Source organism: Rhinoraja longicauda, chromosome 5 (assembly GCF_053455715.1).
Source record: "Rhinoraja longicauda isolate Sanriku21f chromosome 5, sRhiLon1.1, whole genome shotgun sequence".
NCBI classification, from domain to species: Eukaryota; Metazoa; Chordata; class Chondrichthyes; order Rajiformes; family Arhynchobatidae; genus Rhinoraja; species Rhinoraja longicauda.
Genome location: NC_135957.1, coordinates 5136285 through 5149940, shown reverse-complemented (window position 1 = coordinate 5149940; position 13656 = coordinate 5136285). Strand labels below are relative to the sequence as shown.

At 44.6% G+C, this 13656-nt stretch overlaps 1 protein-coding gene across 1 annotated transcript in view; it reads right to left on the bottom strand.

Annotated features, from left to right (window-relative positions):
* LOC144593828 (dynein axonemal heavy chain 8-like) overlaps nt 1-13656 on the bottom strand; it is a 460724-nt gene that overhangs the window by 220104 nt on the left and 226964 nt on the right. Inside the window, 3 exon segments of the mRNA XM_078399946.1 lie at nt 731-838; nt 6043-6129; nt 9695-9882. Coding sequence (XP_078256072.1) covers nt 731-838; nt 6043-6129; nt 9695-9882 — 383 coding nt within the window.

Below are 13656 nucleotides of genomic sequence, written 5' to 3'. Positions count from 1 at the left end.
CTCCTAGAAGTTCCCATTTTCACCTGTTTTATCCTTCCAGTGCTGTTAGCCTTTGTGTTCCAGCTCTTCATCCTGCTAGCTGACTCCATTTTAACCTTTCCCTCCCATCCACCTTGCTCCTTCACCCAACTGCTTGTGATCTCCACTCTACCCCACTCCCACCCCGACCCACCTCCACCCTTCACGATCCAACAATCGCCTACTAGCCCCTGCCACACCTCTCCCGCTTCTGTCTGTTTTGTGACTCTCTTCCCTCTCCACCGTCCTGATACCCAATCCTGTGTCTGCTACAGGGTTTTGACCCAAACCATCAACAATTCCTTCTTCTCCCCACTAGCCACATATTCTCCTCTCCACTCTTTCCGCCTTCTGCAGAGACCACTTCCTTTGGGAAGTCCATTTATCCCTCCCCACCCTCTCCTCCCTGACACTTTCCCTTGACACTTTCCAATATAAATGTATATTTATACATACATTCTACAAGACAGTGAAAAGAAAAAGACTGCAAAGGTAAGACATTAATGGAAAACACAAAGAGATAAACAAGCCCATGGTAGAACAAGAGATGGTTCACCGTGTTGCATTACAAAGGGAGAATTTTTGACTGAATACTGTGAATAATAATATTTACTGTTAAGCATTACATCCAGTAAATATTAGTATTCACAGTCAAAAACCCAACTGATTTCAGGCATGCATATTTAACTTTGAATGGAGGTTTATTAATTACCTGCTTTGTGAGCTGCTCTTCACAGAGTTTGTAAAGCACAAAGAATTTTTGTGCAAGCAACACATTATCCATAAATCCAACACTGGCGAGTTTGACCCTTATAATGATCTGAAACAGATAACATTACATTTACTAATGCTTCATGTTTCATCCGAAAGCAGAAGAAAATAAAGCTTTGCCTAATGAATTTTAATTTATGTCCTCTAATTGTTCACATACTAGTTTGTTTTTTGAAAGGAATATTCTCAATATAATCATTGCAAGTCCCGACACTGATCCTTGTGGAGCACCATTGATTACAGACCTTCAGTCCGCATAACACCTCTCCATCATTCCCCTCGCCTTCTATGGCCAAACCAACTTTGAATCCGATCTGTCAAGTTTCCATGGATTCCATGTGCCTTAATCTACAGGATCAGCTTACCAAAGTAGACCTTGTCAAAAGCTTCACTGAAATCCATCCACACAACTTCCCTATCCTCATCAGCAATCTTCACCACCTCCTCAAAAAAGGTAGTCACGTTTATAACACATGACCTTCCCCACAGAAGGTCAACAGACAATAGGAGTAGGCCATTCAGCCCTTCGAGCCAGCACCACCATTCAATGTGATCATGGCTGATCATTCTCAATCAGTACCCCCGTTCCTGCCTTCTCCCCATACCCCCTGACTCCACTATCCTTAAGAGCTCTATCTAGCTCTCTTTTGAATGCATTCAGAGAATTGGCCCCCACTGCCTTCTGAGGCAGAGAATTCCACAGATTCACAACTCTCTGACTGAAACAGTTTTTCCTCATCTCCGATCTAAATGGCCTACCCCTTATTCTTAAACTGTGGCCCCTGGTTCTGGACTTCCCCAACATTGGGAACATGTTTCATGCCTCTAGCGTGTCCAACCCCTTAATAATCATACGTTTCGATAAGATCCCCTCTCATCCTTCTAAATTCCAGTGTATACAAGCCTAGTCGCTCCAGTCTTTCAACATATGACAGTCCCGCCATTCCGGGAATTAACCTAGTAAACCTACGCTGCACGCCCTCAATAGCAAGAATATCCTTCCTCAAATTTGGAGACCAAAACTGCACACAGTACTCCAGGTGCGGTCTCACTAGGGCCCTATACAACTGCAGAAGGACCTCTTTGCTCCTATACTCAACTCCTCTTGTTATGAAGGCCAACAATCCATTGGCTTTCTTCACTGCCTGCTGTACCTGCATGCTTCCTTTCAGTGATTGATGCACATAGGACACCCAGATCTCGTAGTACATCCCCTTTTCCTAACCTCGCACTTATCCACATTAAACTGCATCTGCCATGCATCCGCCCACTCACACAACTTGTCCAAGTCACCCTGCAACCTCATAGCATCTTCCTCACAGTTCACACTGCTACCCAGCTTTGTATCATCTGCAAATTTGCAAATGGTACTTTTAATCCCTTCATCCAAGTCATTGATGTATATTGTAAATAGCTGCGGTCCCAGCACCGAGCCTTGCGGTACCCCACTAGTTACTGCCTGCCACTCTGAAAGGGACCCATTTATCCCCACTCTTTGTTTTCTGTCTGCCAACCAATTTTCTATCCATGTCAGTACCCTACCTCCAATACCATGTGCTCTAATTTTGCCTACCAATCTCCTATGTGGGACCTTGTCGAAGGCTTTCTGAAAGTCGAGGTACACCACATCCACCGGCTCTCCCCAGTCAATTTTCCTAGTTACATCCTCAAAAAATTCCAGTAGATTAGTCAAGCATGATTTCCCCTTCGTAAATCCATGCTGACTCAGAACGATCCTGTTACTGCTATTCAAATGCTCCGCAATTTCGTCTTTTATAATTGACTCCAGCATCTTCCCCACCACTGATGTCAGACTAACTGGGCTATAATTTCCCATTTTCTCTCTCCCTCCTTTCTTAAAAAGTGGGATAACATTAGCTATCCTCCAATCCACAGGAACTGACCCTGAATCTATAGAACATTGGAAAATGATCACCAATGCGTCCAGAATTTCTAGAGCCACCTCCTTAAGTACCCTGGGATGCAGACCATCAGGCCCTGGGGATTTATCAGCCTTGAGTCCCATCAGTCTACCCAAAACTTTTTCCTGCCTAATGTGGATTTCCTCCAGTTCCTCCGTCACCCTAGCATCTCTGGCCATTAGAACATCTGGGAGATTGCTTGTATTCTCCTTAGTGAAGACAGATCCAAAGTACCGGTTCAACTCGTCTGCCATTTCCTTGTTCCCCATAATAAATTCCCCTGCTTCTGTCTTCAAGGGACCCACATTTGCCTTGACTATTTTTTTCCTCTTCACATACCTAAAAAAGCTTTTACTATCCACCTTTATATTATTGGCTAGTTTACCCTCGCACCTCATCTTTTCTCCCCGTATTGCCTTTTTAGTCATCTTCTGTTGCTCTTTAAAAGAGTCCCAAGCCTCTGGCTTCCCACTCTTCTTTGCTATGTTATACTTATTCTGTTTTATTTTTATGCTGTCCTTGACTTCCCTTGTCAGCCACGGGTGCCTCTTACCACCGAATCTTTCCTCCTCTTTGGGATAAATTGAACCTGCAACTTCTGCATTATTCCCAGGAATACCTGCCATTGCTGTTCCACCGTCTTCCCTGCTAGGGCTTCCTTCCAGTTAATTCTGGCCAGCTCCTGCCTCATGCCTCTGTAATCCCCTTTGCTATACTGTAATACTGACACTTCCGATTTTGTAGAGTAAAACTTATCATATTGTGGTCACTGCCTCCTAATGGCTCTTTTACCTCGATTCCCCTTATCAGATCAGGTTCATTACACAACACTAAATCCAGAATTGCCTTCTCCCTGGTAGGCTCCAGTACAAGCTGTTCTAAGAATCCATCTCGGAGACACTCCACAAACTCTCTTTCCTGGGGTCCATCACCAACCTGATTTTCCCAGTCTACCTGCATGTTGAAATCTCCCATAACCACCGTAGCATTACATTTACGACATGCCAATTTTAGCTCCTGATTCAACTTGCACCCTATGTCGAGGCTACTGTTTGGGGGCCTGTAGATGACTCCCATTAGGGTCTTTTTACCCTTACAATTCTTCATTTCTATCCATACTGATTCTACATCTCCTGATTCTATGTCACCCCTTGCAAGGGAGTGAATATCATTCCTTACCAACAGAGCTACCCCGCCCCCTCTCCCCACCTGCCTGTTTTTTCTGTACGTTGTGCACCCCTGAATATTCAGCTCCCAGCCCTGGTCCTCTTGTAGCCATGTTTCAGTGATTCCCACAACATCATACTTGCCAATGTCTAACTGAGCCTCAAGCTCATCCACTTTATTTTTTATACTTCGCACATTTAAATACATCACTTTAACTTCAGTATTCACCTCCCCTCTCACACCGGTCATAATTGGCCCTGACCTTACTCTCTTATCCCTTCTAGAACTTCCCTCCCCATTCATTCGAGAGTCCTTTGCAATTTCTCCTGTATTCGCTTCCCCTTTAATTCCATCTTCATATTCCCAATTTGTTAACCCCTCCCCCCCACTACTTAGTTTAAAGCCACACTTATAGCACTAGCAAACCTGCCTGCCAGAATGTTGGTCCCCCTGCTGTTAAGGTGTAACCTGTCCCTTTTGTACAAGTCACCCCTACCCCAGAAGAGATCCCAGTGGTCTAGAAATCTAAATCCCTGCTCCCTGCACCAGCCCCTCAGCCATAAATTCATATCCCCGATCTCTCTATTCCTGCCCTCACCAGCACGAGGTACAGGCAGCAGTCCAGAGATAACCACCCTCGACGTCCTACTTCTCAGTCTTCTTCCTAACTCTCTAAACTCACATTGCAGTATCTCCTTCCTCTTCCTCCCGACGTCATTCGTGCCCACATGCACAACTACTTCCGGTTGATCACCTTCCCTCGCTAGGATGTTCTGAAGCCGCTCCGTGATGTCTTGAACCCTGGCACCAGGGAGGCAACAAGCCATCCTCGAGTCCCGCCTGTCGCCACAGAATCTACTGTCCGTACCTCGGACAATGGAGTCACCCACTACTATGGCTCTTCCAGACTTTGGTCCCCCCTGTCGAGTTTCCTTGCCTGGGTTAGAGCTGCCAACATGTCTGCCGCTCGGACTAGAAGCGTCTTCTGCCCCAACAGTTCCCAATAGGGTGTACTTTTTTGCAATAGGCACAGCCACCCCTGATACGATCTCCCATCTTCGCTCGACCTGGACCCTTGGCATGACAGCCTCGCAGTAGGTCCTGTCCAGGAAACTCTCGCATTCCCGGATGGCCCTGAGGTCATCCTGCTGCTTTTCCAACTCCGCCACACGTCCATTCAGGAGCCGCACCTGGACACAGTTCTTGCAGGTGTAGCTCCCAGAAGCTCCAGCGGTGTCCCTACCTTCCCACATACTGCAGGAAATACACTGCACCAACTTGTCCACCATTACTTTAGTGTCAAAAAACAATTCAGGCTCAAAAACAAGCGTAACCTCCTCACCTCAGCCTCTTCGCAGCCAAAGACTCGCACTTTTCTGACAGGGCACTTCCCTCAACAGGGCTGCACCCCTTGTGCAAGTCTTGCTTATATCAGTCACTAAATTATTTAAATGGCCAATTTACCAAACTTCTACTTTAATTGATCAACCAATCCAGGTACTCACTTCTATCCTGCCTTCCTGACGAGCTTGGAGTGAAGCACTTTTCCGACTGACAACTAGCGTCCTCTTAGCGCTCTTTTTAAACTGTCTTTTCACACAGCAATTACCACTTACTTTGCTCTCAGCCAACGGTTGTCCTTGCTCTGCTCCCGACCTTTTCTGACTGGTCATATTAACCATCCCTAACATCTAAGCTTTTCAGGATCCTATCCCTAAAGACTTTTCCAGTAATTTCCCTACTTCCGATGTGCGGCTCACCGGCCTTTGTCCAACTTTGACTCTACTGCTTAAACCAAGGTAATGGTGAATGAAACATATTCACATTTCAAAAGCAAACTGAATAAAACTGGAAGGAAAAATTATTGAAGGGAAATAAAGAAAGAGCTGGGGATTGGAACTCGCTATAATGGTGTTTGAAATAACTGATGAAGAGACAAGGGGTTGAATATTCATCTTCTGCATGATACCATTCTATATTTTGATTGCCCACATTATTCCCTTTCAATGGGAGTTGCAGGCATTGCCCTGGTTAAATAGATTTTATAGCTTTATTTGCATATTCATCGTTTTACTTGCAGATCTAGATTAAATGGAACCAAATTAAAACTCCCAAATGAGATCATTTTAAACATATATTACGATCATAACATTTAGAATTTCACCTGTCTATCTGGCACCATCATGGCCACTGTTCGAAACTGAATTTTCAGATTTTCCGGCAGTTCTTGGCGTCCTGCGTATCCAGGATTCTACAAGGAAAGGAACAAAGACAATCTTTCAGCCACTTTAGACTAAAAGATAATTAATGAAACATTCTAACAAGATTTGGCAAGATTTACGAGAATGTTGCCAGGACTAGAGGGCCTGAGCAATAGGGAGAAGTTAAGTAAGTTGCGACTTCATTCCTTGGAGCGCAGGAGGATGAGGAGTGAAGTTATAGAGGTGTATAAAATCATGAGAGGAATAGATCAGATAGATGCACAGAGTCTCTTGCCCAGAAAAGGTGAATCGAGGACCAGAGGACATAGGTTTAAGGTGAAGGGGAAAAGATTTAATAGGAATCTGATGGGTAACTTTTTTCTACAAAGAGATGTGGGTGTATGGAGCAAGCTGCCAGTAGACAATAGACAATAGACAATAGGTGCAGGAGGAGGCCATTCGGCCCTTCGAGCCAGCACCGCCATTCAATGTAATCATGGCTGATCATTCACAATCAGTACCCCGTTCCTGCCCTCTCCTCATACTCCGAGTCTGAGGAAGGGTCTCGACCCGAAAAGTCACCCATTCCTTCTCTCCTGAGATGCTGCCTGACCTGCTGAGTTACTCCAGCATTTTGTGAATAAATACCTTCGATTTGTACCAGAATCTGCAGTTATTTTCATACACTCCCTGACTCCGCTATCATTAAGAGCTCTACCTAACTCTCTCTTGAAAGCATCCATAGAATAAGCATCCATAGAATTGGCCTCCACTGCCTTCTGAGGCAGAGAATTCCACAGATTTACAACTCTCTGAGTGAAAAGGTTTTTCCTCATCTCCGTTCAATGGCCTACCCCTTATTCTTAAACTGTGGCCCCTAGTTCTGGACCCTCAACATTGGGAACATGTTTCCTGCCTCTAGCGTGTCCAATCCCTTAATAATCTTATATGTTTCAATAAGATCCCCTCTCATCCTTCTAAATTCCAGTGTATACAAGCCTAGTTGAGGACTATCCCAACATTTAGGAAACAGTTAGACAGGTACATGGATAGGACAGGTTTGGAGGGTTATGGACCAGGCGCAGGCAGGTGGGACTAGTGTAGCTGGGATATGTTGGCCGGTGGGGGCAAGTTGGGTCGAAGGGCCTGTTTCTACACTGTATCACTCTATGACTATGGCACTATTTAATTGATCTGTTACTAATTTCAATGACTCTCAGTATATAACTCTATTTTCACCTTTGCTCCATGGTCTTAACAGATTGCTTTGATGGAACATGGAGAGAAGGGTTGGTCGGGAAATTTACTGTTATGGAGTCCAATAAAGTTCCCATCTTCCAATTTAAATGCAAGGAAATTGGGAAAACTTTGCAATGACTTCCAACTAAATAACATTTTGCAAGCAAGCAGTAAATATTACATTAAATAATACTCTAATTTTCACCAATATACAGAATTGTATAAAGTTTACAGATGGAAGGTCCACTACAGACGACTACTCTCTACAGACAAAATGTGTAGGAAGGAACTGCAGATGCAGTTGTATAAGACGTTGGTGAGACCACATTTGGAATATTGTGTTCAGTTCTGGGCACCATGTTATAGGAAAGATATTGTCAAGCTTGAAAGGGTTCAGAAAAGATTTACAAGGATGCTGCCAGGACTAGAGGGTGTGAGCTACAGGGAGAGGTTGAGTGGGCTGGGTCTCTATTCCATGGAGTGCAGGAGGATAAGGGGAGATCTTATAGAGGTGTACAAAATCATGAGAGGAATAGATCGGGTAGATGCACAGAATCTTTTGCCCAGAGTAGGGGAATTGAGGACCAGAGAACATAGGTTCAAAGTGAAAGGGAAAAGATTTAATAGGAATCCGAGGGGTGTTTTTCACCCAAAGGGTGGTGGGTGTATGGAACAAGCTGCCAGAAGAGGTAGTTGAGGCTGGGATGATCCCATCGTTTCAGGATCAGTTGGACAGGTACATGGATAGGACAGGTTTGGAGGGTTATGGACCAAGTGCAGGCAAGTGGGACTAGGGTAGCTGGGACATTGCTGGCCGGTGTGGGCGAGTTGGGCCGAAGGGCCTGTTTCCACATTGAATCTGGAGATAGACACAAAATGCTGGATTAACTCAGCGGGACAGGCAGCATTTCTGGAGAAGGAATGGGTGATGTTTTGATTCAAGTCTGAAGAAGGGTTTCGACCAGAAACGTCACACATTCCATCTCTCCACAGATGCTGCCTGCCCCGCTGAGTTACTCCAGCATTTTGTGTCTACTCTCTACAGAAGTCCCTTTGTCTTTCTTTCACTCCCCTCCCCCCAATTTAACAGATTATTTTTTTCTCCTTTACCTACATTAGGGGTGTCCCCTTGATAATAAATCATTGCACCAAAGCAAGGACATAATTGCACTGAAGTGTGCACACAGGATATTCACATGCATTTGTCTGGTTTATGAAGCCTTTCAATTGAGAGGAGAGATTAGATTTGAAAAAGAATGTTTTCACCCAGGAAGTGGTTGCAATCTGGAGCACATTATTTGAGTGGATGGTGGATGCAGATACTCACACTATTGAAGAAGAAGCTAAGCGATCACTTGAATCGTTAAAGCATTTAACGAGGTTTGCACCCTGTATACCGTGAGTGGGAATGTGATGAGTAGTGATGGTTGCATGGATATAATGAGCTGTTTCTTCACTATATGACTCTGTGACATTGTTTTTTAATATTGTTATACACATGTATGCTTTAATCTGCCTGGATAGTATGCAAAACAAGGCTTTTCACGGTATCTCGGTAATAGTAAGCTAACATCAATACCAAGACCAATTCATGACTATGGTAGCAATTTCCATATCCCAACCATTCTTTGAGTAAAGATTAAAAAGACTCGCATCTCTTTCGTTCAAAGTTTCAGGTTATTACTAAATAGACTATTATAATGCCACATGCTCCCACCGAAACAGAATTGTGGTTATTACCAGACGAGTACCTTGAAACTAGATCTTATAATGTCATATCATGATGGATCAGGTAGATTCACAGAGTCTCTTGCCCAGAGTAGGGGAATCCAAGAGCAGAGGACATAGGTTCAAGGTGAAGGGGATAAGACTTAATAGGAATCTGAGGGGTAACTTTTTCACACATTGGGTGGTGGGTGTATGGAACAAGCTGCCAGAGGAGGTTGTTGAGGCAAGGAAATCCCAACGTTTAAGAAACAGTTAGACATGTACATGGATAGGACAGGTTTGGAGGGATATGGACCAAACATGGGCAGGTGGAACTAGTGTAGCTGGGACATGTTGGCCGGTGTGGGAAAGTTGAGCCGATGGGCCTATATCCACACTGCATTACTCTGTGACTCTATAACATGCTGGATAACAAAACATAAATTTTCTTTTAATCCACAAGATAGATTACTCTGGAGACACCACAACTCATGGTTGTTATCATTATGTATGGATGAAGCAAAAAATGGAAAAGACACAAACTGCCCTGCTACCTTGGTCCATTTTATGATATTGCACAAAATCATTATCCATCCCAAACAGACAAAGCAATGATAATCAATACAAACTCCATCCTACTTCATTACACCTTATTTTTTGCTTTCTTACCATTGTAATAAAAATTCCAAACTCTGGGTTAAGTGATACACTATCTCCATCAGTGAAGATAAATACTTTTTTTCTTTCTTTCCTCGCAATAAGAATGATGTAAATTTGTTGTGCTGCCACAGACAATACAGGCAGCTCAATGCGGTTAAATTCATCAAAACAGCCCCAGGATCCAGACTGTGCCAAGCCTAAAAGGCAAATAGCAATCAAAACAGATTAAAATTCATACAGGGAATTAGAAAACCTTCAATGAGATGCATATTAGTAAAATCTTTTAATTAATTGGTTTACATTCCAAAAGAAGGGATGAAGGGATATGGATATTACAAAAATAATTTTAAATTATAACATTAAAACTTAAAAAGAGAAAGTGTTTCTCAATGGATTTAAAACTAACTAGGTTATTTCAAATAAATGTTTTTAAATGATCATTATTCAAGCTGTGGGCAAGACCAGCTGTGTTATGGCACAGTAAATGAGTTGGCACAATTATTCACATTTGTATGTGCTGCCAGATTGGTATTGGGGATTAAATGTTTTAGAATTGATATGTGGTGAAGATATTAAAGGTATGGATGCTAAATTTGTTAAGGCAACAAGGATAGATAGCAAACTAAGTGATGAACAGGATACAAGGAGGCTTCAGATATATACAGGTGGATTAAGTAAGTAGGCAGAGACCTTTTAAAAAAAAAATAGGTGCAGAAGGAGGCCATTTGGCCCTTGAGCCAGCACCGCCTTTCATTGTGATCATGGCTGATCATCTACAATCAGTAACCCGTGCCTGCCTTCTCCCCATATCCCTTGATTCCACTAGCCTCTAGAGCTCTATCTAACTCTCTTTTAAATTCATCCAGTGAATTGGCCTCCACTGCCCTCTGTGGCAGAGAATTCCACAAATTCACAACTCTCTGGGTGAAAAGGTTTCTTCTCAGCTCAGTTTTAAATGGCCTCCCCTTCATTCTTAGACTGTGTCCCCTGGTTCTGGACTCCCCCAACATTGGGAACATTTTTCCTGCATGTATCTTGTCTAGTCCTTTTATAATTTTGTACGTCTCTATAAGATTCCCTCTCATCCTACTAAACTCCAGTGAATACAAGCTTTGTCTTTCCAACCTTCCCTCCATCCCAGGCATTAACCTCGTGTACCTACGCTGCACTGTCTCATTAGCAAGGATGTCATTCCTCAAATTAGGAGACCAAAACTGCATGGAAAATATTGAAATTCTTACTTTCTGCAGCTTGACAGGCACATTAACACAACAAATAAATATATAAGGGTGGTTGGCATAGTTTAGTTGGCAGAAGATCCTATTTAACTATTTTGTTTCTAATATGTTATGAATACAGTGTGGTTGATGTAGTCTACATGGACTTCAGCAAGGTCTTTGACAAGGATCCAATGGAGGGCTGGTCCAAAAGGTTAGAATTCAGGGGATTCAAAACGTTGGCAAATAAGATGTTAAATTATCTTGTCACAGGAGGCAGATGGTGATGGTGGGGGGTTGTCTTAGTGATTGGAAGCCTGTGACTGGTGCAGTATCAAAGGGCCCAGTGCTAGAACTCTTACTCTTTGTTAATAATTTACATGTGAGATTAGGAAGTGCGATTTAGTAAATTTGCACATCACTCAATAATTGATGGTGTGATTGGAAATGAGGAACATAATGAATTGATCACCTGGTAACAGATGAGGCAATGGGAGATGAGATATAATCCTGATAAGTGTGAGGTGATGCATTTGGGAGGTCAAATAAGGAGGACATACACCACGAATGCTAGGGCGGTATGGAGATAGAGAATGATCTTGGTGTGCTAATTCATAGATCCTTAAAGATGGCAATAAGGAGTTGATGCTGACTTCCATTAGCCTGGGCAGAGAATACAAGGAAAGGGAGGTCAACTACAGGTTGAAACTCTCTAGTCCAGCTCCCTTGGGACCTGACTCGTGCCAGACAACAGAAAGTCCAGACACAGAAGTTGCCCCCAATCCTCTTCCTCGAATCAAGAGAACTGTTCTACTTAAGTATCGGCATTCTCCAGGTTACATCAAGATTCTGAGATCTGTCTGTGATGCAGAGTTTGTGTAAATCATAAGCACTGTTGGCTGAGATTGCACGGCTCCCCGTGCAACCCGTCCCCCTCCTACAGGTCACCTGCCTCAGAAGAGGTTCCAAAGGTGAGGAAAATCTGAGTCCCTGCCCCCTGCACCAACTCCTTAGCCATGCATTCATCTACCTTCCTGTTCTTACCCTCACTAGCACATGGCTCCAGGAGCAATCCAGAGATCACCACCCTCAGGAAGCTACTTTTTAACCTTTTGCTGAGCTCCCAGCATTCTTTCTGCAGGATCTCATCCCTTTTGCTACCAATGTGATTTGTGCCAACATGCACAACGACTGTGCTGCTCATCCTGCCCCTTGAGGATGTTCTGCAGCCACTGCGAGATATCCTGAACACTGGCATCATCCTGGAGTCTTGTTTGCTGCCACAGCATCTCCTGTCTGGCCCCCTAACTAGAGTCTCCTCTCACTATGGCTCTGTCTATCTACACCCATGAAATGTCTCAGAGCCAGACCCGAGCCACACACCTGACCACTGCCACTGACCTGTCTTCCCTCCAACAGTATTCAAAGAGGAATATCTGTGGTCGAAGGGAATTACTGCACTCTCCACCTAGGGCTGGGCACCCATCTCTATTTTGCCCATGCCCTAGGTGTGCCCACCTCGCTGAAACTCCTCCTATCTGTGACCTCCTCAGTCTCCCAGATCATCTGGAGGTCATCCAGCTACTGCTCCAGATGTGACCTGTAAGGAGCTGCAGCTGCCTGCACCTCACACAGGAGTAGAGCTCAGGGACACTGGAAGTCTCCCTGACTCCCCTCATCCTGCAGGAGAAACATACCACTGCCATAACAGCGGCAAGGTGGCCCAGCGGTAGACTTGCTGCCTTACAGCGCTTCTACTACGCCGATCCTGACTATGGGTGCTGTCTGTATGGAGTTTTTATATGTTCTCCCCGTGACCGCGTGGGTTTTCTCCGAGATCTTCAGTTTCTTCCCACACTCTATAGACGTACAGGTTTGTAGGTTAATTGGGTTGGTATAAGTGTTAATTGTCCCTTGTGTGGGTAGAATAATGTTAATGTGCGGGGTTCATGGGCTGAAGGGCCTGTTTCCGCGCTGTATCCCCAAACTAATCTCTAAATTGCCTTCTTTACTACACAAGCACAGTGAAGATTTACAAAAGTAAGATATACAGACCATAACGTATCCCATCATCACCCTCTACGCTGAATCATCTCACACCAATGCCTGGAACGACCATCCTCATGGCACTTGCACCTCAACACGCCTGCTCCACACAGCCCACTCCACTCATGTTTGCTTTCCCCTTTGCACGCCCACCAGGAGCAGGCACTCCGCAATGCTAACTGCTCTCAGCTGCTAAACTGAGTGATGGAGGTCTGCACTACACATTTAAAACATGCCAGAGACAGCATTGCCAGAGCACAGCATTGCCAGAGCACAGCATTGCCAGAGCACAGCATTGCCAGAGCACAGCATTGCCAGAGCACAGCATTGCCAGAGCACAGCATTGCCAGAGCACAGCATGCCAGAGCACAGCATTGCCAGAGCACAGCATTGCCAGAGCACAGCATGCCAGAGCACAGCATGCCAGAGCACAGCATTGCCAGAGCACAGCATTGCCAGAGCACAGCATGCCAGAGCCCAGCATGCCAGAGCACAGCATGCCAGAGCACAGCATTGCCAGAGCACAGGATGCCAGAGCACAGCATTGCCATTGCACAGCATTGCCAGAGCACAGGATGACCAGACCACAGGATGCCAGACCAGAGTGTTTCAAACTGTACTTTCAACACTTTGGTTCAGCCTGACCAAAATGGACGACACTGTGGTGCAACTGGTAGAGCTGCTGCCTTACAGAGACCCGTGTTCCAT